Raw genomic sequence first — 25,023 nt, 5'->3', positions numbered from 1 at the left:
GTAATGATCAACGTGATCGTCGAAACGGTAGGCTCTACGATGTGATCGAGAAGAGCCTCTCCTCTCGCATCTCCGTCCCGAGCATTAAAGCAGCTCCAATCATGACAGCAAACCAACGCCATGCATTAGAGCTATCTTGGAGCCTCACACGGCGTCAAATCGAGACTAGACAGCACCTTTTGGGTTCGATAGGCGGAGTCGCGACGTTCTGGACAGGTCTCTGATCGATGATTTGTGGCAGCTGGAGCCAGTGCTCTTTAGGCGAGCGCATATGCCTAGCTGCTTGTGGTTACCTGGATTAGATACGATCAATTGGAGTAATAGACAGTTCTTTGTTGGTAGAGATATTGGCAACCCTTGGAGATTGCTCTTAATCGCTCGAGTGTTCTGGACTCTTGGGGTGAGACATCCGTGGCAAAGACCACGTCTGCTAGAGGTAAGAGAGGGAAAGATTTGGCGATGAAGATTACGATAGTGATTGCCTGTCAATTCCAAGAGAACTTGCCAGCTGTGCTATCGCTTAAGTCACACCGACAATTCTGAGTCCTTCAATGCTCTTGTTTCACGACTCCCTAAGGGACTCTCCTTGCTATCAACAACGCTCAGTTCGTACCTAGAGAGTTCTGTTTCTTTCTGTTTCCTCGTTTTTCAATGTCTCGGGTGAGAACTCCTCTACAATTGCTGCGCACTCAAGATAGTTGTCCTGCTGTCTTGTCAATTCACGGGCTTTCCCGCCGATCGCATGGGCGATAACGAACAAACGACATCGAAATGCCACATACTCTGGTCATGAAGCAATCTTTCTTGTTGTCGATGTTAATGGGACTTGGAACCATATAAATGCAGATTATCCATTGATATGTCCAATATTACGGCCAGGAGAGTTCCGCAGCTCAACTCAGCAGCATCTCGATCCTGAAATCTATATATCTAGAGAACACTGTATCTAACATCCCCAACACCTGCTTTAGTACGATACACCCTATCTAATCCTTCTTCGCCTTTTTATTCTTGGGCACACGAACAACCCAATAGATCCCAAACGCCGCCGCAATGTTAAACACGCAATAAACCCAAAGGAGTCCGAAATCCCTCCATCGATTACCATAGCTCATGCTCTTGCTCTCCAGAAATGTGTTGGTGTCTGAGATAGTGCAGTACTGACACTCTGTCGCAGCAGTGTTGACGATGTAGCCGCCTACTTTGGACAGGTACGACTTCATGTATTCGCCGCATGTTGTACCGTTGGGTGCAGTGAAGGTGATGAGTTCGTTGTTCTCGCAGCCTGCGTCGGCGTTGGCCATCGATGTACCCATTAGGCCTTCCACGACGTATGTGAAGGGTGATGCGCGGTACATGAAGATCCAGAAGCCTGGTAGTTCCTCTGGTGATGCAAGGATACTGACACAGTATTAGTGATATGTACAAGGAATCGGCTCAGAGCAACTTACCCGCAGAAGGAAAACATCATGATCATGATCAGAGTAACGAGACCGCCTGCCACTTCAGCAGTCTCGAAGCCAGCGATGATCATATGCGCAAATGTGCTCGTGAACATGAAAAACATCCACACAAACAAAAACACGGTCGCATTTCGTGCATCCGTCGTATCAGTTGCATAGCCATTGCGGTACAATCCCGTCGGGAAATACCAGCAAACGAAAGAGAGCACAGCCATGAGCTACGTCACTGTCAGTTACAAATCTCCCACATATCAGGTACTCAGTGGAGTCTTACCGAGTTCCATACTGCTTCTACCAGAATCGTAGAAACCATGAATGCCTTCCAGGAGTAGGTCTTGGATGGCCGCTCGCGCGCTTCGTACATGGTGCGTTGGGCGACGTAGTCGGGAAGCATCTGCTGGACAACTTGGGTGAAGATCGTGAGGAAGATCAGTACGCCGAACATTTGGTTCTGGAGACCGCGTTCAGTGTTTTGACCGTTTAAGAACGACAGGCCGATGAAGAGAGACTGTTTCCTTAATTAGTGGCAGTCTTGTACATACCGTGGGGAATACTTACTGCGCCTGCGGACAAGATAACCTTGGAGTAGATGTATCCAGGGCTTCTCCAGTACTGCTGAAACAGTCGTTTGGTGACTTGTGTGTACTGCATGTATGGCGTAGCAGCAAACTCGTTGTACTCAGTTCCATCATGCGTTCCTGACCCAACGTGGGCATTACCTTTAGCTGCTAATCGCCCAAGCTCCTGTTGAACGTTCTCATGCTCGCGCGATTGACTCCAAACCTGAGGCCAATCGATCTCTGTATGAGCTCCCGGGGCAGCTCCAATGACCTCAAGCATGTACTCAGCTGGGTTTACACCAACTGGACACTTCGGCGCTCCATTACGAACAAAGTAGTCAACCAAAACTCTGGAGTTCCTACCAATATCACCAAAGTAGATTGTCTTACCACGAGACAACAACAGCAGTCGATCGAAGCGCTGAAACAGCATAGCTGAAGGTTGATGGATCGTGCAGAGAATAGCCTGACCATTGTTGGTAAGTTTCTGCATCAAGTTGCAGATAGACCAAGACGTTTGGCTATCAAGTCCAGAAGTCGGTTCATCCAGGAACAAAAGCAATTGAGGCCGAGCAGCTAACTCAACACCAATTGTCAACCGTTTTCGTTGCTCCACGTTGAGTCCTTCGCCTGGCACGCCGATGATAGCATCGGAGTATTCCTGCATATCAAGAAGACTGATCACAGTGTCCACATAATCTAACTTCTCTTGTCGTGTGTATCGGGCTGGTTGACGAAGAAGGGCGCTGAAGTTAAGGGCCTCGCGGACTGTTTGGGTGTGGACGTGAAGTTCTTGCTGCTGAACGTAACCGGTTTTGCGTTGGAAGGATTCGTCTCGTAGTTTTCCGTCCACGAGCATTTGGCCTGTTACAACACCCATTGTGACTCGGCTTGCGAGCACGTCTAGTAGCGTAGTCTTGCCAGCGCCGGACGCACCCTATAACCAGATTAGTACCGATTCACTTTGATGCGGTTCATCACTTACCATCAGAGCAGTCAAAGTACCTGGCTTTACCCAACCGTCCACATGATCCAAAATTCTTCGAGATTCTCCCTTAATCTTGACATCATAGCAGACATTCCTCCAGTGGAAAACAGAAGTCTGCTCCTCAACGTCTGTGACCTCGTCATTCCCGTTACCACTTCCGAGCTGCGTACCGCTGACTTTGCCTGTCTCCTCATCATCAAGGGCCTTTCTGGCGTGCTTCTTCATCTCCTTGCGAGTAAACACGAGAACTTCGCCCTTGGAACGCTCAGAAGCAATTGTCTCTGTAGCAATCAGGTGCAGTCCCATGAACAAAATCGTGAAGGCGATGACAACAGCAAAGTCGCGCCACTTGTGAGAGTCAGCGTAGCCGTACGCCGAAGCAAGGTATGCAGATCCTCGAACAAAGTTCTCTCCTGGTACAGAACCTTGAATCGCACAAGCTTGCGAAAACGGTGAGATGTCGCTATATTCAGGTCCGCTGGGCACAAAGTTGGAACAAGGATAGTTCCTACCGCCAAATTCGTTAATGAAGAGACTTTCGAGACCGTAGAATGTCGGGTTGATCCAGCGGATCCATCCAAGCCAAACGGGCATGTACTGAGGAGGGATTGCGTAGCCGGTATAGAGAGCGATAACGAGTAACAGAATCGATGCTCGAGCCAAAGCCGCAGCGATAGTCTTGGTAAGAGATGCAATGAGACGAAAGAGCATTGAGAAACTCAACGTCGTCACGAATGACACCAAGAGGAAGAAGAAAAAGTGCCCGGCATCCTGACGAAGGTTGCCCATCCAGTACATCGTGGTATTCATCATGATGGTGTTGAAGATCTTGTACGGTAAATCCACGACCATGGATGAAAGAGCCTCGGCGCTGGGGTGATACAGAGCATAGCGCGCGTGTTTCTCGACGATGTTTCGTTTGGCGTAGAGGGTCATGATCTCCAAGATGTTGTTGTAAGCGTTCATCAACAGAATGAAGAAGATGAGTAGTCCGCGCTTGAGAAATGCGCCCGTGTCTTCGGGTAAGTTGTAGAAGATACTTCCGATGACAAGAGATTCGACGAGATTGCAGAGTAGAAGAGTCACCGTTACGCTGGGATCGGCTTTGAGCATCACCCAGCTTCGACCGAGTGTAAGTCTCATCTGCTCCATGTACGATAACGTAAACGGTGATTTAATACGTTGTGACTTTGACTGGTCTCTCTTCCTTGAGTCGACGAACTTTTCGTAGTGTTCGCCTCCGAAGGGATGTCGCTCGATGTACTCATCCATCTCAGTGAGAAGATGCTGCCTATGGGCACTGTCTTTCCAAGCTTGTGCGAACTCATCCGGTGATCTGGGGGCCTTGCCTTCGTATCCTTCGCGGATGATTCGTTCCTGGTGGCTAGTCATGGAGGTTAAGAAATCGGCCGTGGTTTGCTGCTCAGGACAGACAAAGCCTAGGCCTTCGAAGTAGGCCTTTGCTTCTTTCGTCTTACCAAAGAATATTTGTCTTCCTTGGTATAACACGAGTACTTTGTCGAATACCTACACCCGTCAGTGAAATTCCATGACTACTTACTCGAGACTCACGTCGTAAGCATCCTGAGACGCTTGGTAAATGGCCACGGCAGAAGTACACCCCATAACATCAGCCTGCGTTCTCAACGTCCGACAAAACTCAAGCGCGTTAGCACTATCAAGACCTCTCGTGCTATTATCCCAACATTGAAGCGGCGAATAGCTCAATGCTGCCTCTGCAATCGTCACTCGTTTCCTCTCGCCTCCGCTAACACCCCTCACGAAGTCGTCTCCCACGCGAGTATTCTTGGTATGAGAAATACCAAACATGGCCATCGTGACATCTCGTAGATGCTCTGCATATTCTCGTCGTGAAATACCGTCTGGGATATTCTTCGGACAGCGAGCTCGCGCGGCGAAGTAGAGTGTGTCGCCTACTGTGAGATGCGCAAAATGATGGTCAACTTCAGCTGTGTAGATGGCCTCGCCGCGAAAGGCAGAGCGCATTTCTTCTGGTCGGATGCCGGAGTAGTTAATCTCAGAGGTGTCGTCAATGTGGAATCCGTGTGTGTCGCCGGCGATAGTCTTGAGAAATGTCGAACAACCCGAGCCTGGGGGACCAAGCACAGCCAACATCTCTCCGCTTTGCACAACACCCTCCAGGTTCTGCAGGATATCGACACGTCTTTGCTTATCATGCAGAAGCTTCTTGACCATGGTACCAGCCTCTAGAAAGATGTTGCCCACACTCTTCTGGAAGTCTGTATCTGATCCAAAGCCGAATACGTTCAAATTTCGAAAAGCCACACCAGTCGTCCTTGGTGGGTTTCCTTCAGACGTATCAGTCCGTAGGTCATAAAATGCCTTTGCCCATTTTTTCGCATTGAAGGTTGAACTGCTGGGGTTCAATGGACCACTTGCTTGGGGGAAGAGAGTCCCTGGTGCAGCACTTGATCGCCTGGTGAGTTCTCGGGCCAGTTGCACGACTTCATCATTGTGCTGATACTCGTCGTCCTCGCTCATAGGAACTTCAGTGTTCTTCTCTGTGCAAACGTGTGTTGAGCATGTTGAGCCGATGTCGTTGTGGTAGAATGGCTTGGGGGTACCAGCCCCAGAGCTGAGCTGTGGGCTGGTTGCCATTATGAATTGTCTTTGAAGATATACTTCCAGCTGGTGATTCTGACAGTTTATATGAATGGTAGTGAGGCTCAAATTGAAGATTCAAGACCAAAGATGGCTTAGCCTGTGATTGAAGAACTGTTGAAGCTTGAAGAGCATGAAGATGTTGAGAAGAAGAACATTTCAGCAAACAATTGAGTATTTATTCGATGAAATATGAGTCAAAGACAAAGAAAATTAACTTATACAACCCCATAGAGCCCCATGTTGGCCCGTCTGGGCATTCCCCTAGTCTGTGGATCATTGAAGCAATTCGGACTTTGAAAGTCCGAAGCTCCAGGTGAGAACCCCAGACTTGGCACGGACTTTCGGACTCTGACATGCCAAGCTTTCTCGTAAATATACTCAAAGTGGTAAGTGGCGTTCACTTGTGTCCAGTCCTTCACCCAGAACCTGGGCAAACACAGTCCATTTTGAGTTTACTGCACCCCTGTGGCTTTGTATTGTTCTTGTCGATAGTGTGGCTTTACGTACTTCTTTTCTTCGTATTGTTCTTTACCCGACTGCGGGGGTAGATAAGACCGAATCTCCGCCATCGTCTGATCTTGGACTCATCATACCAGCTTCATCTCGGACTTTTCTGTGAATTGATCTTGAGGCTCTTCGATATGTCGTCCTCCGGGGTAACCGGATCGGAACAACTCAATCGTCTTTCTGTAAGCTACCTTTCTTAACTGCCGAGCTGAAAATGACTCCGAGCCGCATCTAATAATGACTCCAGTGCAAGAGATGTAAGGAACGTAAAGTCCGATGCAATCGTGTTATGCCACAGTGTGGTCGCTGCAAGCCAAATGATCTAGAATGTGTGTATCCCGTCCGGGTCAAGAGGAGGTCTGCGCGGCCATTGATCGACCCAGCCCTGTGAGTAGCCTTGTTTCTGGCACTGAGGATTGGACATTGACTCTTTCAGCTCGGTGGACGGCTCCAATGCTGCTCTTTCTACTATCCTTGATCGCCTGCAACGCCTTGAGGCACAGACTGTAGCTGGGTCTTCATCCACCAACGGCCAATCGATACCAACACCCTCTGGCGATGGCTCTGAGGTGTCCTCCTCGCCGGTGGCTTTTAGCACTAATGGTCATGAGTCCAGTGCTTTAACGCCTCATAATTCTGACCGTGAGATAGATGCTATGACTGTTCTGAAAGATGCAGTCGACCAAGTTCAGGAGCTGAGGAAGAGGTCGTTTGGCTCTACCGCCATTACCAGTTCGATAGACATTCCCACAGACTTGGCCAAGACTTGGGTTGCCAGTAAGTCTTCTGCGATGCAACCTTTGATGTTGGCTGACATTACTAGACTACTTTCAGCACATGCCTGCTTGCATGTTCCTAGGCTTATTGGACAGGCGAATTATCGACTTGATTCCTGACATTATCAATCTACCACACATCCATGTCGACCCGGTCATTCTTGTCATATACTATAGCATAATGTATCATGGCTGCAGTCTAAAAGCGAGCAACGTTACTTCGACTTCAAGTCTCGGGTACATGAACTCGAGCTACCTGGGATGTTTGCGTGCCGTGCCTAGCTGGGAGCGAGAGGCATCAGGGACCATGACGGATCTCATCGCCGCTCTGTTCACAGTACGTCTCTACCAACACTTATATCATCTGATCTAACCATGTCATCTAGAGCCGCGTGGCTGCTGAGTTCTTCGATTACGACCTTGCTTGGAGGATGTTTAAACAAGCATGCGAATATTGCCAGACCCTCAACCTTCACAAGCTAGACTCGGATGAAAATAACACGTTTTTTAGCGAGGCCAAATGTGATAATGAGAGGAGAGGATTCTGGGAAGTCATCCAAATTGACCTCTTCTACCGACTCATCCTCAATACCCCTCCAGTGATCACGAATGACATATGGAAAGTCAATCTACCATGGCTGGACCCTGATTCGGACCCTTTGCCGCAAGGGATGCAGACAATCGCATTCTTGGCCAGTTCCAGAGTCAGTCTTGTGATCGCCAGGTTCTTTGCTATGCTTGATGACCCAGAAAACACCACCAAGCCTGAGATCGTAGCCAAGACGGAAGACCTTTGTCGCGAGATGCAACAGATCTTCACCGAGTGGCAGCTAGTAAGACCCTGGACCGCCACATCAAGCGCTTATACTGACTCATAACGGATGGAATGGTTAGAAGGTGCTCAAGATAACGAACAAGACATCTGGGTCGTAGCCGATGTCATCTTGACAGGCTATACTTCCATCATCTACATGTTTCGCAAGATGGCTCTCCTCAATTCAACTTCTCCACGACCACCAACAACAGATTTGGACATCCCAGACTCTCCCATCGTGGAAGACGCAGCTCGGCGTCTTATCGCAGCTCTCAATCGGTTATTGGTGATATACCCTTACGGGGTAACAATGACAGCATTATTCGGCGCATACAGATGCTTCGTGGCGTTTGCTTATCTGGCTAATACAATACTGCGAGCTGAAGATCCTCGCTCCTATATGGCTGATATTAAAGCACTTGAACGACTGAGCGATCAATCGACTTTACTGTGTAGAGGGAATAGGGATGTTATGCCTTTGGTGAAGGCTATGCAAAGCATCAATGAGGAGATACGGAAGAAATTAGAGAAACAGACTCCGAGGGGATGAATTTTTCCATGCTGCGATGAAATTATGCCATAGAAAATATTCAGGAGCGGGTGAAAAGTCTTTGGATTAATGATAATAATAAACATTAATACTAATCCCATATCATCATGGCAAAAACATGGCCAACCTTTCTTTCACAAAGGCCCAATAAACAGCCGACCATATATCAGATAACTAGTCAATCGACTCCCTTATTCAACAAAGTCGGGAAACTCTCCTCTCTCAGCAAGACTCTTCGCACTCTGATAAGCAGTGGATTCGATATCCTCCCACTTGGCAGTCGGTCCATTGACATAGAGACTCGCGTTCGCTCGGTGGTTCACGCATGGTTTGTCCTGAACGTGAACCCATTCTTTCTTGACCTGTTGGATTTGGTTGCAGTTGGCTGTTTTCTGCTGGCGGCGAAAGTGGCAGGGCTCTTTGATGGCTAAGGTCCAGCAGTTGCACTTCCAGAGATAGATGTTCCAGTTGCACATTTTAGATGAGGGGTTGAAGATTGATGAGATAGTTGGCTTTAGATATGGTAAAGCGAGGATGGTTCTCTGATGATACGAGATGGTTAGTTGGGATGATGAAACGATTGGCTTCGACACCATGAGATGATTTGTCCCGGAATGTTGGGATGAATAGTCTCAAGACATACAGGGAAGAGCAGGATGAACAAAGATGAGGAAACGGGTAGCCTTACCAGGATTAGACACCTTGATCAAAGAGATGTTAGGTCTCGTTAAGAACTTTTCTTTAGGGAATCTAAGATGATCTTTAGATGCTTCGTATCATCGACTGGTTTCGGTTTGCTCAAATGAAGAAAAGCATAAAATGTTATAGTATCTTGTGAGTTGTGAGTTGGTTTGAGGTGGGATTCATTCACATAAGTTTCAATTTACTTATTAAATGATAACGACGTAAGTCCAGTCAAGCAACCAGATCAACATGTACTTATAAGCCCACTAAGAGCCTCAACTTTATGCTCTCTTCCTTCACCCCCTTGCTAATCATTAGTAAATGTTGTGGTTTGCCAGTTGGCAGATGATAGGCATGGAAGTTTGCCAGAGTCATTTTCAAGCTTCACTCTAGTATTCTGACCCATCATATCGTGCTAAAGTTCCGAGTGCGACGGTTTGTGTGTTGCTCTAGCATACTGATAGCGTCGTGTAATTCAATATCATAGTCCTAGACTCTGCCTTCATCCTGAGCTGGAGGCTCTGTATAGGCATCCGCAACTACGTCAGCCACAGTCGGATAGTTTTGAGGAACCTTCCTTACAATATGGTAAATCCTAAGGCAATCTTGTCATCATTCTTACGGCGTATCTTCAGGGTGGTTGCCTTCCTTAATTCAAATTGGTAATAGTTCATAATTGTAATCCCTGACGGTAGACTCCCTGGTGAAGTTATCATAATAGCCAGATACCATGATTGAAACTTAATGCCCGCCTAGCTTAGTGATACGCCGGTGAAGTCGTGATAGAAAGATTGTGTATGCAACGAGGTTTGTTCGTTGGTTCTTCTATATAAAATGCAAATCCTAAAGTAACTGGACGCTTGATCATGAAGTGAAAACACAAAACACACAGAACACCGAGATCAAAGACCAAAAACAATATCGTTTCCTTACACTACAGACGGCATCACTTCTTCTGTGGTAGCATGTCTATAAGTAGTTAAACATGTTCATGAACTTGCATCGTGTTATTGTGGCATGCAACATTCACCTTCTGGGTGGTTGCCTTTTTTTCGAACTACTTACCCTAAACTTCCTCCTCATCTCGGATAATTCTCATCTAAGCGCTGTCGCGATAATGCTCATGAACAAAAATAAACGCAGTAATAAAACTAATCATTTCATCTTCAAACGTCGTCTAGATTCAGTTTCATATTAAACCGAGTTCTAATGTTAGATCAAGTCCCCGCCTAAAAGCCAAACGGACGAGTGACAGCCTCCCTATTTCGGCTTTCAGGGGCTTCCCCTTGAAGCTCTAACCCCCTGCAGCCACTGAGTGGAGAGCAGCCCACCTTGAACCGTGCCTCGGATCGGTGGGAGAGGTCCCTTTTTCTCAACACCACTAGCTCCATTGGATCTTACGCACCCCACGAAGGGCCACGACTGCATCATTTTCTCTACTCGTGCGACTTGCGTTTATCTCTTCTCACGCTCGCTTTTTTGCGCCAATTCAATTCTGTCGCTTTGCTGCAATTGCTCTTCTTCCACGTATTCCGCCATGCGCTAAGCAGTTTGTCGCATTGACCAGGACCATCGCCATCATGGGTCCTCTAGCTTTCTTGAGCAGTCTCTACGACCATGATACTCTCGACACACGATTCACTACTGCCTCTTCTACCCCCTACCAGAATGTTATCGAAGCGCGATTAGATCCGAGCATAAAGAAGGACTCTGCAGCCAAGGAGCGGAGCAGAGCGCAACCGTCGAAATGGAAGACGCCCGAGTTCTACCTTTACTATCTCGTCTTTGCTGTGGCCATTCCTTACATGTTCTGGATCACCTACGATGTCTCTCGAGGTATTCTCTACCACTGGTTTTGTGCGACTCCAAGCTAACAAAGACCAGAAACTGATCCTCGATACCCCAAATTTAAGCGATGGCTATCCCCCGGCTGGATTCCTGGACGACAGATCGACGTTTCCGATGCGCAGTATGGTGTTTTCCGCGAGAACATGCCTTACATGGGCTCTCTCCTTCTTTTCCACCCGCTGCTGAGGAAGCTCTGGAACAAGTACAAGTCATTGCCTGAGCGAAGCCAGGGAGGACGCAACCGATTAGACCAGCGAGCATCATTCGATTTCCTTTTCGCATTCATATTCTTGTTCGCTCTACACGGACTTTCTGCGTTCAAGATCTTCTTCATTCTCTGGACCAATTTCCAGCTTGCGACCAAGCTTCCTCGACGATATGTTCCGGCCGCTACTTGGATCTTCAACATTGCGATCCTCTTCGCCAACGAATTGACCGAAGGATGGCGGTTCCGAGTTCTGTTTAGCTTCATTTCACCCCCTCAAATGGGCCTGTATAAGAACAAGATGAGACTCCTCAACTCGGATTTGATGAACTTGGGAGCCCGCATGGATAGCACGTTCCAAGGAATCCTGGCACGCTGGGAGGTTCTCTTTAATATCACCATTCTACGTCTTATCAGCTTCAATTTAGACTACTACTGGAGTATTGATCGTGGCAACTCTAATGCACTTGAGGTAAGTCATAACATTGCTTAGGAGTTGGGAATTATTTCTGATCATGCTCTGATGCTTATAGAAGAAGCAATTGGACCCAGCAAATCTCTCCGAAAGGGATCGTGTCAGCATCTCTGCAGAGCCCCGAGACTTTACCTTCCGCAACTATGTGGCATATGCAATCTATGCGCCACTCTACTTGACAGGACCTATCCTCACATTCAATGACTACATCTCACAGTCGAAGTACCGAGCTGCCAGCATCGAAACGAGCCGAACAATCCGATACGGTATCCGCTTCCTCTTGGTCTTGCTGTCAATGGAGGTGATTCTGCACTTTGACTGGGTTGGTGCGATCAGCAAGGGAAAGCCTGATTGGAGTTCGTACACGGCAGCACAACTGTCAATGCTGTCCTTCATGAACCTCCATATCATCTGGCTGAAGCTTCTGATTCCCTGGCGTATGTTCCGACTTTGGTCATTGGTTGATGGAATTGATCCGCCTGAAAACATGGTTCGTTGTGTGAGCAACAACTACAGCACACAGCTCTTCTGGAGAGCATGGCACCGTTCGTATAACCGGTGGTTGATCAGGTACATCTACGTTCCCTTGGGTGGCTCATCGTTCCGTAACTGGCGGTCCACTGTGCGGTCCATTGTGACATTCCTGCTTGTATTCACGTTCGTGGCACTTTGGCACGATATTCAGCTCCGCCTTCTGATCTGGGGCTGGCTGATTGTTCTGTTCATGATACCTGAGTGGACTGCGGCAGCAATGTTCCCCAAGAGCAAGTGGGAGGACCGACCAACAGCATACCGCATGCTCTGCTGTGTAGGCAGCGTGGGTAACGTGCTGATGATGATTTCAGCCAACTTGGTTGGCTTTGCTGTTGGGCTAGACGGTTTGCAGAGCATCATCCAGAGCATCTTGCATGACTGGTCAGGTATGTGGCACATCGAGACTCTGTGGAAGCACATCACTGACACAAACACAAACAGGGCTTATTTTCCTTGTTACAGCGTGCTCTTGTTTGTTCGTTGGCATCCAGGTCATGTTTGAGATTCGTGAGTCAGAGAAGCGACGTGGAATTTTGGTTAAGTGTTAGGCGGACGTTTTTAGAGGTAACGGCGTGACGGATGCATGGGCGTTGTACATATACTGTGATACTATTACTAGCATGAGGCTCAAGATAGTGAACCATTTGGATGGCTATGAGCAAGAAAATATGAGGCTCAAAATACTGTTTAGGTCGGACTTGCTCATGCACAATTTGCTTCGTGAGTTGCGTATCTTGTGAGGATTTCATTATTGTCATTAACTATTACTAATTAACACTGCTTTGTGATATCGCATGTTCCGCTAAGGGTATCCTTGAAGGTCGCTCAGTTTGATTAAGAAATGCCTACACATTACGCCTTCCATGGCTCTCCAATACTCCACGTTCCCAAAAAAAAATTATGACAGACAAGCTCAATATACCCTGTCCTGTGCTTCGGGGTGGTTTCCAATAGCGTACTTGTTACCAGAAGAAGCCAGCTCAATGTCGTTGGTGTCGGCAGGCTGCTGTGCGAACTTACCATCCATACCAAGCTTCGTCTCCGTCAACCATCGTCGAACCCAGATGACGCCCCAGACAATGCAAAAGATGATGACAATTCCGACCGCTATACCGAGAATGTATCCTGCAACAATGCCTCGTCCGCCCACATCTTGATAATCCAGAAAGTTGTATACGTAGAACCCCTGCGTCGCGTGGGTGAGGTACGCAAGAGCAAGGTACAGCGCAAGAATGAAGATCAGCCACGCGATGTGTACCCATTGAGGTGGGTTCGTTCGAGGAATGATGATTTCGAAAAGCGCAAACAGGCTGTTCAGGCCATGCTGGCTGATGTTGCTCCAGGCGTTGAACTCCTTTGGAAACCAAGGCCCTTTATACAGAACGACCCAATATACGATCGTCACGAGGAACGGGTACGTGACGATGGTCGAGTAAAACAGCGCATGAAGCGCCTGCAGCGGTCGCGGGAGACCATCGAGCAATGATCGGCCACGAAGAGCGTACGTGGCGGTATGAACCGCCGCCACAGCAAAGTAGAAAGCGATGCCCCAGTATGTCAAGATGGTGAAGTAGCTGAAGGACCTGCCGACCTCCCTACAGCCGCCGAGGTCGTCGTGCGTGCATTCCCATCCGATGATGAAGAATCGCGTAACGAAAGCGTATATGCTGATGACAGCACGGAAAGCGAAGAGAAGCCACGGGCTCAAGAGCCAAGATGTTTCGAAGCGATTGGAAGGATCCCAGAGATCGAGGCCGAACCTAAAGGGGTTCTTGATGGTCATTTTTTTTAATTACTATTATTTCGGCGTAGGGAGAAGCGAAGGACGATTATGTTGTGTTGGGTGTAGGACCCTGCGTGCATTCAGCTGTAGCTGAGGTGATGATATTTTTCCCAGCCCCAAGGGACGTGGCTTATGATGACAAGGAGGTTTAGCCTGATCGGGCAGTTATCGCCATGAAAGACTTCAGTTGGGAAATTCATATAAAATTACGTTCCAGAATCTTGCAGATGTCGCCAATCTTAAATCTTAACTTTGATATTACTCCGTGTATTCACTCTCCGAGATATTCGGAGGTTATATCGTATCTTGCGTCATGTTCGTCTGGTGATGGAAGCCATGGTAGATGGCGCGGCTCTAGCTAAGCATGTGGCTTAGCTTCTAAGACACTCCAGACTTTATAAAGAGTAAGCGATTTTATGAAAGGATTAGTGAAGATTAGTCGTAAAGAATGTCTCTTGTGGCGTTTTGATCTTGGGATGGGGACAGATATCACATCCTTCTCAGCAGTTTCAAGACCCCAAGCATACTCCGTGATCCAGTCACGGAAGCATACATCCAGCTGTCGCAGACATTCAATTCAGCCTGTAATCTCGTATATCATTTATCAGAGATGAGATGAAGTTGTATACTCTAAACGGAAGCTCCCGTCAGATCAGCAGCCTGGCAACGGACAAAGCCTTTAGCGCTTGCTACTGAACTCTATTAAACTGCCGATAAGAGGAAATCCATGATTTGGGAGTGGAGGTTAATTGCTCTTGTATATCTGATACGAGGCCATGAGGGTCATGCCCCTGAACAAGCATAACCCAAGAAATTCTTTTTCAAGTTATTGCCGTGGGAGAGACACAACAGGAATGTCGGTCAGCGATTGAGTTTTTTGAGTTTGATATTGAGTGGGCAGCAATTCCCGAAGGTCTCCAGCTGAATGGAATTGCTTCTTCCCGGATGCTGGTCCAGTTGATGAGCCGTGCATTCTGCAGAACCCTTGCCTGTGCAGCCTTGGTAGGGTTGTGTCTTTTTGGGCTGAGACCTGTGATCCTTCAGCATTCCTCAGGGCTACTGCACCTCGATAGCTGCAATTCTCACCCCGATAAGACACCCAATGGCGATATCAAAGATCGAATCGCGAGACCTCTCAGGCGCTGTATCCGCCAAATCGTTCAACTTTTACAGTTTCCCCATCTAGAGTCGAGTTATTGGCTGAGGGGCCCGACCAGCGTAACACGCAACATGGGGCCTTAGATACGTGCCCCTGAACTAGAATCGGCCAGGACAGGTAAATCGTGTTGCAGCCTCCGTTAATATCGTGACTTAAACGAGGCAATTTCAAGGTCTGCAATTGTCAGGCGCTTTACATCGATAGACCAGAAAATTAGCCTTTTGATCGGCTTGGCGGGATGGCGACATTATCGATAGGGCGAAGCGCGGTAAGCTACGAATATATCATCATCGAGGTATGCAAATGGGTCTCATTGTCTTGACGTTGTACAAGTGATTGGCCTGTCTTTGTTCTGTTCTGTATGTATGTCGCAGCGTGGCTATTATAAGCCCGCCCGTTGAAGGGCCACGCCAGCTTCCGCAAGCCAAAAAGGCTTGGGAACAAGGGAAAGTGGGAGGTCTTGAGGTCTAGAACTACTGATCGGCACTGATTTGGGCTTGCTACGATTTCCGTGTTGATCAGGTTTGCCCAATGCACCGACGTTGTCCTGTAGGGCTGCAAATTGAAAACAGAGCCTTGCTGCCAACAACTCCGTGTATTTCCCTGGCATCTCCCTCCTGCGCCTTTAATAATACATGAACAAGGGAACTCATTTCTCATGGATGTTTACTTGTCATGTGGCAACAGCGTTAACCACTACGAGCGTTAGCCAGGTACACGTTGAGTCTATTCCGCGGATTCCATCGAGGCTTTCAGCCGCCCACTTCGGGCTTGAACTAGCCACAGAGGATAACGTGTTCACGGCGTGCAACCTCTTTGCCTCGAGTGATTGGGCCATCGACAATTAATAGATTCAGTGCAATTAATATCTCCCATCGGCGGAGCTTCCAATTGCAAAATCTCATATAAAAAACATCCAGTCAATCCACTCAGAGCCCAACTGCAGCCCAGTCCTTTCGAAGCCCCTACTGTTGCAGTGGGCCAATCCCGGGGCCTTTTTTCAGGGGCGTCAAGGCCTGGCCAGGAACTGGCAGGGGGCGGCGCGATGGTACCTGGACTTTAGCGGCTGCTAGTGGTTGCGCTGTTCGCCAAGAGTACCCGGCCCCGTTGTTGATGGGTGGCCGCTGCTGGCGTGGTTCAGAGTCAGAGCCAGAGTCAGGGGAGGCCCAGAGACACGGGAACAGCACCAGACGAGACAAGCAAGCCAGGATTTGTTACTGGTCACAGGCTAACGATGGAGAAGGAGGCGAAGCCCAGACAGAATGGTAACCTACGGTACCTCGGTGAGGAAGGTAGCTTCAGTGAGTGAACCACTGGTGAGGAGGGCATATCGCATCGACCGATTCATGATATGGTCCCGTCTTTCTGTCTCCCTCACCTCGAATTCGGGCAGATAATTAGTAATTACCTTCCAACAACGTCTATCCTCGCTGTAGCAGACCCTTCAGCGCTTCTTTTTGTGGACTCTACGGATACAGCACAGTACAGTACGCCTACCCCGGATTGTCAACCCGAACCCCCCTCCACAGCCAACAGCAACAATTACGCTTGGCTCTGGGCGGCCTTTTGTAGCTTTTAGGTCCCAGTCCCAGTCCCAGTCCCTGATCTGATCAGCTGATGATCTCTCCCCTTTGAAGACCTGCGCTACAGATAGAGCTGCGACCTCTTTCCAGCTCCCACTCTCCCGCAGATCTCTAACTTACTTAGCTTTGCGATTCAACGTTCAACGTCCAACCTTGACCATCTTGCTCGACCAGCAACCGTTGTATCGCTATTGTTACACCATCCAACTCGACTTCAATACCGTGACTCATATTTTTCCTGGTGCCATGGCTGTCTCTGTCGCCTGAATTTTGGCTTTTGGCGGCGCTTCCACGATGCGATAGATTCAGCCCCCTCCTTTGTCTCCAACTACTTCCACTCGTTCCTCGATATCTCACGCTGTACCACATCGTCTTACGCGCATATTCGCCCAACCTCATTCTCGATTCGAATTGCACCGACGTTTCCAACGCCTTCTCCTTGGCTGCGCGCCTTTGTGTTTCCCAAAAATCCCCTTTAGGAGGCTTGTCGTTTCTCTCCTGTAACCACTCACATCCGCCGCCTCCATGATGACCTCGGCCATTAGGCCTTCGTCACAAGTGTCTATTTCGGGCAGTGGCACCACCACCACCATGGCCGCCAGCCAGCTTCAACCGTTAACGTATGACGGGGGCGAGCTACGAATCGTCCTTGTGCCAACATCCGACGATGGAAACGACGCTTCAGAACATGACATTGGAGGGTCAGAGGTCGACCGCCGATTTTCGTCCGACAGTTATAGATCATATAGAGCGCCGAACCAATCCATTCCGACACATCCTATCCCGTCTTTGCAGGATGCCTTCGCCGAATCTCTGGACGAGGTCACATCCGAGACCGAAGGACCCGGTAAACCCAAGTTGAGAGAACTCGATGCACAAGGTCGTCGGGGAAGATTATTAGAACAGGCTGCTGAGGACGAACCATTCGATACTTTATGGCGTTATCGACCTGGACAGCAACAGCATGAGATGTACAAACTCATCTCACAAATTACATTCGGCGTATACCTCTTGCTCAATAGTTTGGCTGCCGATAATGGTCAAGTCATAACCATTCTTCAAGGTCATATTGATGAGGTGGATGAGTTTCTCGAAGTGATGCTTGAAGACTTTGCCCAGGCTCACAAGGATCTCACAGAGCGTATCGCTCTTCTTCAGCTTCCCATGGCTAACAGACAAGCCTTTGAAAACATGCTTGAAGATCGAGCCTTCAGAGCAAAGATTCTTGCTGGGAATGAGAGAATCGACCATATCCTGGCTCGAACGAATGCTGCCATGAAGCAATGGGACGACGATATCGATGCTGGTCTTCGTTCTAGTGAAGCCTTTATGGAATGGCTCAATGAACACAAGAATATTAAATGGCCAGAGTCCGAGCCTGATCTGGACAGCATCTACCGCGCTATGAAGGGCAACGCTGATGGCTGGCTCAACACTTTCGACGACTTGAACAATCAGGCACAGGATCTGAACGGATTGGTTATAAAACTCATGACTATCGTGGCTGAAATGGAGAAGACGGCTGGCGAGGTTAGCCGCAAAACCTGGGTAAGTTGTTCTCAGCCTTGCTTCTTTTCTGTGCTAACGTGTTGAAAGGCAACCATCCCTCCTTTCACTATCCCAGTCGACGAGCCGAAGTCTGAAGAGGTTGCTCAAGTCGCCTCTCCATCGACAAGGTCCAATACGAAATCGCTTACGCCAGTGGCCAGCATTCGTAGTGGTGAGAGTCATCGTGCATCCCACATGACGCAAGACGATCCCGAAGTGAATACTCTCAGTGATTTTCCTCTTCCTGGAGGCACGCCCCTACTACCACCTACGACGTACCAACGCGCGAGCTTCAAACCTTCTCCGAACCTGAGTGCCTCGACTTCTTCACCTAGGCCTAATATCAGTGCAAGCGTGTCACCCTCATCTTCTGGACCAAATCTTAGTACTACATCCCCTTCATCTGGCGCGACTACTCCCAGGGCGTCTGTTGCGGGCGATACAAAACAGCCAGAGAGAGAGGAGCCTGATAACAGTGATGCAAACAGCGGTTTCGGCGATGGGCCTTTATATATCCTTCAACCCAAGGTCTACACTCCAAAATCTGCTGCGGCACCTGTAGCTCCAGGCCCTGAGACACCTCGTTTCGAGGAAAAGAGCCAAAGACGAACTATAACACCTTCTACTATACATATTCCTGCTCCCGAAGAAGTTGAGGAACAGACGAACAGACGAACACTTACCCAGACTGTTCAGGATGCAATGGGACTGCAGAAGCGGACCTCATTGCGGCAAAGAGTCTCATTGAAGAAGAATCCACCTGAGTCGATTCATATCCCTCCACGCACCTACGCTGAGCCGCCAGCCAGCCGCCCATCTCCCTCTAATACAGCACCCCGTACAGCCAGATCTCATGCACCCGATTACACCCTTGGCTCCGATCTCGAAGTACAGCAGCCCCATCGACTTCCCCGGGCAATCTCACATGCAGACTTCTCATCAACACAACACCATGTTCCTGTGATGCCTTCACCTCACTCTGAGCATCATCAATTCTATCATAATACGATTCCCGTCCGTGCATCGCCTCACTCTCCCCTACAGCAGAGACCTCATACTGCCGGCCCAGCAGATGTCCAGTATCGCCCCTCAGGATACTTCCAAGGCCATCAACGTAACCAGCCTTCCCGAATGGGCGGTATGAGTACTCTCAGCAGTGTTACAACAGCGACTTACGATGATGCCGCTACTGTTACTTCACGGGCTACTACTCAGGCCGGAGGAAAGCGAGTTAAGAAGAAGAAGAGTGCATTTGGATGGCTTAAGAAGGCATTCAGTCTTGATGAGGACGAAAAGGCAGATTACGAAGCACGCAAGGCCATGCAGTACCAGAACCAATACAATAATCAGTATTACGAGGGACATAGCCCCAAGTTCTTGGATGGAAAGAGAATTCGGTAGTGCGGGCAGATGAGGGATTCTGGATATTTGAGCTTTTGACGAGGTTAAATACTCGATCAAAAGTGTCTCCTATTTCACGCAAAACTTCCATTTGCGAATTGATACCCGGCGACGACGCTCGCCTGATTTTGCGCATAAGCATTCCTCACTCATTTACTTTGTCACGTTGATGCTCTCAGCATCACAGCATTTGCACATCTTTTGGAAATATTATTGATGGCATTACATTCCTACGAAATTTTTCTTTTCTACTTGGCATGCCAGATTCTTCGGCCAGCGATGAAGGCGTTTCTGGTTTGGGCACTACGGTTAGGAAGATGTTTAATCTATCTTGCATCTTCATGTTTTTAGGACGGATTTGGCGAAGGCCATTTGATGGAAGGGATGAGGTTGGATGTTGCTGAAAGATCTATACAAGAGTTAAAGCTTGAAATGTCACGATGATGGCATTATCAGTATATTACAAATTTACGTATCAATGACCACAGATCAGCCGTTGAGAATGAATGCTTGGAAGTGAACTATTTGCTGAGAACATATATGGCTCAGGTAAAGATAGATGGTCGATGTATTTACTTTGCTATGGCGAAATTGAACTCGTATACTCATATGCTTGTAATAATCTATGCTTCTAAATGCAGACCAGAGCAATGTCCTTCAGTATATCTCTTTGGTCAGCTATGTAATGAGTTATTCCCCAAACCCATAACTCTTGACACGGCTAAAGAAGAATGGCTTGTCGTTCTTCAAGCCAAACTCGCCCCAGTCATCCGTCAACTTATTGTAGCTGTAGAAGCCACGCCAGATAAGTTTGTTGTTGCGGGACCCCTTACCAGCATTTCGCATAGAGAGATCCATGCGATACATGTACTTTGATCCTACGCCCTCAGTCTCAATAAAGACATCACCTTCTGGGTCACGGTCTCGATCATGCTTGCCAGTAGCTGGACCGGGCCGGTCTGTGTCAGAGCCTTCATCGTGGTCAGCAGCAGTGGACAGGCGCCAGCGACCGCGAAGAGCGAGTGCCATTACAGCAGAGGGGAGATGGGGCTGTGCAACGCCGCGGTGGACGTTGAGTTCTTCGCGAGTCAGGTGGTGCACGACATCTGCGGGTTCGGCAGTGCTGAGAAGACTGATGAGCGTGCCGTCACGGAAGAAACGGAGATATCGATAGTAAGTAACGATATGGATGGGACTGCCCCACGTAGGCTGATTAGTTGAGGCTTGTCCAGTGCGGATATAGTTGACTGTGGAGATGTAGCAGCCATTGAAACGAATTCTTGGCCGTGAGCGCAAAAGTTGCTTCCAGGTTGGGTACACGGAGGGTATGAGAGACTCGGTGAAAGCGATATTGGCATCGCGTCTGCGTTGCGCAAGCTCAGAGGGGCTGATTACGAAACCATCCTGAATCTCAGGGCCTTCTTGTTCCTCCTCTGGCAAGTCGTCCCACTCAACACCCTTTTCGAAACGGTATATCTGCGAGCTGAAACCAACTTCTGAACCAAGAGCTACACGACGCCAGATGCGCTGCTCGGACGCAACGAGGTATGCGAGACGCTTGCATACTCGGGATAAGCGACCAAAGTCTCCAACATCTGCGATTGCAACGTCACGGAGGATGTGGATGAGGATCTCGTCGGGGAGATCGGCCATAGGACATGGTGGTTCGGGCATGCCCTCGATTGGAGGAGGGGCAGGCTCGATTTTCAACCCAGAGAAGCTGGCTATGAGTTCGCCTATGGGTAGAGGCTTTACTTCTACAACTTCTTCTGGTTTGGGAGGCTGAGTCGCCTCTGGCGCTGATGCTTTAGTAGCTGTTGGCGAAACGGGTCGAGGAGCTGTCTTTTGAGGGAAATGCTTCTCACGATATCTCCGATCAACACCATTGTCAAGCTGTAGACGAGTTAGTAGGGTTTCTGATAAGCTGCATTGAAATCACATACTCTGTAAGCCTTGCGGTAAAGCTTGAGACTATCACCCATATTACCCTGATCCTCCTTGTGCATGGCCTCCTCAAAGTGGTCCAGAGCAGAAACAAGTTTCCTTCCCTTCCGATCATGATGGACATCCTGAGGTGCTTGAGCTACAGGTTCATCTTGATCGAAAGCACGGCTTTGAACATAATCATCATCACCGTCATCTGCTGGCGCAGGTACATGCTTGTGTGGCAACGATGAGATAGGGCCATGATGAGGGCGTCTTGACGGTCCAGCCGGAGCCTCAGCAGTTTCCGGGTGCTCATTCCTCGTTCTTAGATCTGAGATCCATTTCTGTCGAAAAGACTCGAGTTCCGAGTCGAGCTCATTTGTGTTTGATGTCATGATGCTTCCTTGTCCGTTATGTCCGAATGTTATCTTAGAAGCGGTAGGTTATTTATTACGATAAATTCATTATCACGCTGAAGGCTATAAAGAGCAGATGTTGGCCGGTTGAGTCAAGGTGAGAATGAGGGGGATGTAATTAGGGACAGGGGGTGGATTTGAAGGTGGTTGATGATAAGTCGTGATGGATGATGCAAAGAGCCCGAATAGAATGCTGTGGTTCGCCGGCCGAGTCATAGTGGGCGATTGATTACGGTGTATGGATTAGGTTAGTGTGGTCAAGAGACGGTGAATGGACATTACAAATCCAAACGGTTCATCAACGCGTAACGATGTTGAGTGCTGTCTGGGATTTGAATTAATGCGTTGCAATTACCAGGCTATTCACTTAATCAAAATGGGTCATTTAATGTATCTATACAGAGCATCGGGGCGTCTTGGTAAGAGTGACAGTTAAATATGGCACAAATGGTTTTTGATGCATACCCTATAGCTGAGAGTGTTATTGTTTGCGCCCACGTCTTTGCTTTGAGATAGTTTATAGTAACTATCTAGTTACTGGTTCTTAAAATTGATATTTATATTGAACTTTAGTGGATACAGAATGTCTTGAATATGTGCTGCTAGAGTTAAAGCGTTGAGACGACATGAATACAGCCCTTAGTAACTCTCCATCAGCCGTGGTAGCATAACGTTAATGGACATATATCCTCAACTTCAAACAATCGGGCGACCAAGAAACCTCGAATCCGTTCTTGAAAAGATACCGGCGCCATTCATTGGTGCTATTACGCCCCTGCTTGCAATTCATCGTGAATTCGAGATGATCGCTTTGTAATCCACAGTCTTCAGCGTCATCGAGCGTCATGGCAATGTCGTACTACAGCGATATAAGAGCTCGCAATGGGCATATAAAAGAGATAATTCACCACTAAAAGAACCATAAAAACACCTTAATTTAACGCATCACTATAATACATATCGAAATGGACCGTGCCTATTATACAGCTTCTCTCGACAATGGTGTCAGTATCGCTTACACTGATACCAAGCCTGATGCGGATGAGAAAGGTGTAGTGGTCTTGATCCATGGTTTCCCTCAAACTTCATACCAATTTCGGAAAGTCATTGGTCCTATATACTCAGCTGGGTAAGTTTTATCTGTTAGCCATAGGGCAGATACTCATCCGACTTAGATATCGTGTAATCACCCCAGATTATCGTGGAGCTGGATACTCGCACAGAACTCAGACAGGCTTCACCAAGACAGCAATGGCATCTGATATCCTGAAACTTCTTGACCATCTCTCTATCAAAGACCCAGTCCACATCGTTGGCCATGATATCGGCGGTATGATAGCATATGCATTTGCCTCACGATATTCCGATCGAACAGCATCTGTCATCTGGGGAGAATGCCCCCTCCCAGGAACCCAAGCCCACGAGGACACCTGGAAAATACACGGCGTGCAGCATTTCCACTTCTGGTTTCACCAAGTTCTCGATCTCCCCGAAGCTCTCGTCTCGGGCAAGGAGGAGATCTACCTCGGCCACTTCTACGACAAATACTCGTACAACTCATCAGCAATTACCCAAGAGGACTTGAACTACTATGTTAAAATGTTTAGTCGTCCCGGTGCCCTACGCTGTGGCTTTAATATTTACAGGGAGTTCGGCAAAGATTCGGAGGAGAATCGTGAGTGGGTTGCCAAGCATGGGAAATGTAAAGTGAGAGCCTTGGGTCTTAATGGCGGGATGAATCAGTTCAGTGAGATGGCTGAGCAGATGATGGGGGAAGTTCATGAAAGGGGGACTTTTAGTGTTGCTTCGGTGCCTGAGAGTGGACATTGGATTGCAGAAGAGAATCCTGAAGGTTTTGTTAAGGCGGTGCTTGAGTTTGTTGGAAAGGAGTAGCCGATCTAGGGGAGGAAAGAAAACTTAGGACCTCGATCCTAAGTGATTAAAAAAGATCTAGATAACTTAGGATAAGTTTAGGATATCTTTTACTAAGTTTATTTTGATACCTTCTCTTATATTAAGGTCTGATATTTTCTTGCTCCTTGAGGCCAATGCTTGGGAGGGAGATTGATAATGAGAGATTGATAATCTTATCACAACCATCAGCAGCCAAGCACGCTTAACGTTATACTCCAAGGTCTTCTGCTTGTCCTTCGAAAATGCCACCATGACAGATTATGATTTCAGCAAATAGCATCACTATAATTCTTATATTGAGGGGACTGAGATTCGATTTATTCCTTATTTTGTTAATCACAATACGTATTCTTGGTCCCTGAGCCACTGACATAGCTTGCTGAAGCTCTAACAACCATTTTGTCCAAAAGATATGCATCGAACCAATCAAAACCCTCCGTGACATCATGCTACGGAAATCTGCGGCTCTCACGAAGCCCAAGAGAAGCAGGTGACAGCTAAAATGACCGCATACCAACGGTACGTACCTCACAGGGGCGCAAACCGTTTTTTTGTGCACCAATCCCCGATGCTCCGACCCCGGGCTTAGCAAAACATTGGGGGGCGATATCGCCATAAATTTTTGTTTATTTGCTTGGTAAGGAGGAAATGCGATAAGTATAGTAAAAAGCAAACGATGCAGAATATACATGAAATAACGAGAGAGCATCGCTAATTGACTCCTCCTCTCTCTGGGTCGCACTACTGAAGCGCAATTTGATAGAGTGCGATACTAGCCGACCGACCGACAGACCGAATCGTTTCCTCCTACTCCGGCCGGCCTCGGGGATTTCGTCCGGGGAGTCTGTCTTTTTCTTTTTAATTCCACAGCAAAGACACTTTTATCAATCACCTTTCGGCATTCAATTTCCAGAACGGAACTCTAAAAAATAAATGTCAACGTCGCAAACATAACGTCTCATCGATTGTTTTGTTTCGATCAGGGACAAAAGGGTGCTTTTTTCTTTGCCTTAGATCGCCACTACTGCGAAACCTCTCCACCAAAACCGCTACCATCGAGTCATCGTCATCGACACCTCAGCTTGCCTTTTCCTTATCTCGACAACCTACACATATATACTACCCCTTCCTTCTCCCTGAGATTCCAGTGCTCTTCTTTTTCATCGGATTTTGACCAGATTCTCTCCCCAATTGCTCGACCATGAACTGAAGAGAATACGTATATACTCGAATTACCCCAATA

General features: G+C 48.0%; 8 protein-coding genes; 4 read left to right on the top strand and 4 right to left on the bottom strand.

Annotated features, from left to right (window-relative positions):
- Positions 1-986: 986 nt before the first annotated feature.
- On the bottom strand, positions 987-5,651 carry FFUJ_04071 (probable ABC1 transport protein; the record flags this gene model as incomplete). XM_023572687.1 has 6 exons in its annotated part: positions 987-1,401; positions 1,452-1,681; positions 1,738-1,971; positions 2,022-2,960; positions 3,009-4,538; positions 4,584-5,651. The coding sequence occupies 6 exons, from the start codon at positions 5,649-5,651 to the stop codon at positions 987-989; spliced, it is 4,416 nt and encodes a 1,471-aa protein (XP_023426767.1).
- Positions 5,652-6,298: 647 nt separating this feature from the next.
- On the top strand, positions 6,299-7,873 carry FFUJ_04072 (uncharacterized protein; the record flags this gene model as incomplete). XM_023572686.1 has 6 exons in its annotated part: positions 6,299-6,346; positions 6,412-6,551; positions 6,601-6,941; positions 6,988-7,277; positions 7,327-7,773; positions 7,835-7,873. The coding sequence occupies 6 exons, from the start codon at positions 6,299-6,301 to the stop codon at positions 7,871-7,873; spliced, it is 1,305 nt and encodes a 434-aa protein (XP_023426766.1).
- Positions 7,874-8,495: 622 nt separating this feature from the next.
- Positions 8,496-8,900, bottom strand: FFUJ_04073 (uncharacterized protein; the record flags this gene model as incomplete). The annotated part of the gene is made up of 1 exon (XM_023572684.1): positions 8,496-8,900. The coding sequence occupies one exon, from the start codon at positions 8,898-8,900 to the stop codon at positions 8,496-8,498; it is 405 nt and encodes a 134-aa protein (XP_023426765.1).
- Positions 8,901-10,568: 1,668 nt separating this feature from the next.
- Positions 10,569-12,598, top strand: FFUJ_04074 (related to glycerol transporter; the record flags this gene model as incomplete). XM_023572683.1 has 4 exons in its annotated part: positions 10,569-10,824; positions 10,873-11,513; positions 11,575-12,436; positions 12,492-12,598. 4 exons carry the CDS (start codon positions 10,569-10,571, stop codon positions 12,596-12,598), a joined length of 1,866 nt encoding a protein of 621 aa, XP_023426764.1.
- Positions 12,599-12,963: 365 nt separating this feature from the next.
- Positions 12,964-13,833, bottom strand: FFUJ_04075 (uncharacterized protein; the record flags this gene model as incomplete). Its single annotated transcript, XM_023572682.1, has 1 exon — positions 12,964-13,833. One exon carries the CDS (start codon positions 13,831-13,833, stop codon positions 12,964-12,966), a length of 870 nt encoding a protein of 289 aa, XP_023426763.1.
- Positions 13,834-17,166: 3,333 nt separating this feature from the next.
- FFUJ_04076 (uncharacterized protein) lies at positions 17,167-19,524 on the top strand (the record flags this gene model as incomplete). XM_023572681.1 has 2 exons in its annotated part: positions 17,167-18,123; positions 18,172-19,524. 2 exons carry the CDS (start codon positions 17,167-17,169, stop codon positions 19,522-19,524), a joined length of 2,310 nt encoding a protein of 769 aa, XP_023426762.1.
- Positions 19,525-20,214: 690 nt separating this feature from the next.
- On the bottom strand, positions 20,215-21,845 carry FFUJ_04077 (F-box domain-containing family protein; the record flags this gene model as incomplete). XM_023572680.1 has 2 exons in its annotated part: positions 20,215-21,417; positions 21,468-21,845. The coding sequence occupies 2 exons, from the start codon at positions 21,843-21,845 to the stop codon at positions 20,215-20,217; spliced, it is 1,581 nt and encodes a 526-aa protein (XP_023426761.1).
- Positions 21,846-22,831: 986 nt separating this feature from the next.
- Positions 22,832-23,759, top strand: FFUJ_04078 (related to haloacetate dehalogenase H-1; the record flags this gene model as incomplete). XM_023572679.1 has 2 exons in its annotated part: positions 22,832-22,995; positions 23,042-23,759. 2 exons carry the CDS (start codon positions 22,832-22,834, stop codon positions 23,757-23,759), a joined length of 882 nt encoding a protein of 293 aa, XP_023426760.1.
- Positions 23,760-25,023: the final 1,264 nt, after the last annotated feature.

This window comes from Fusarium fujikuroi, chromosome FFUJ_chr02 (genome assembly GCF_900079805.1).
Source record: "Fusarium fujikuroi IMI 58289 draft genome, chromosome FFUJ_chr02".
NCBI classification, from domain to species: Eukaryota; Fungi; Ascomycota; class Sordariomycetes; order Hypocreales; family Nectriaceae; genus Fusarium; species Fusarium fujikuroi.
This window is presented reverse-complemented; position numbering and strand designations above follow the sequence as displayed.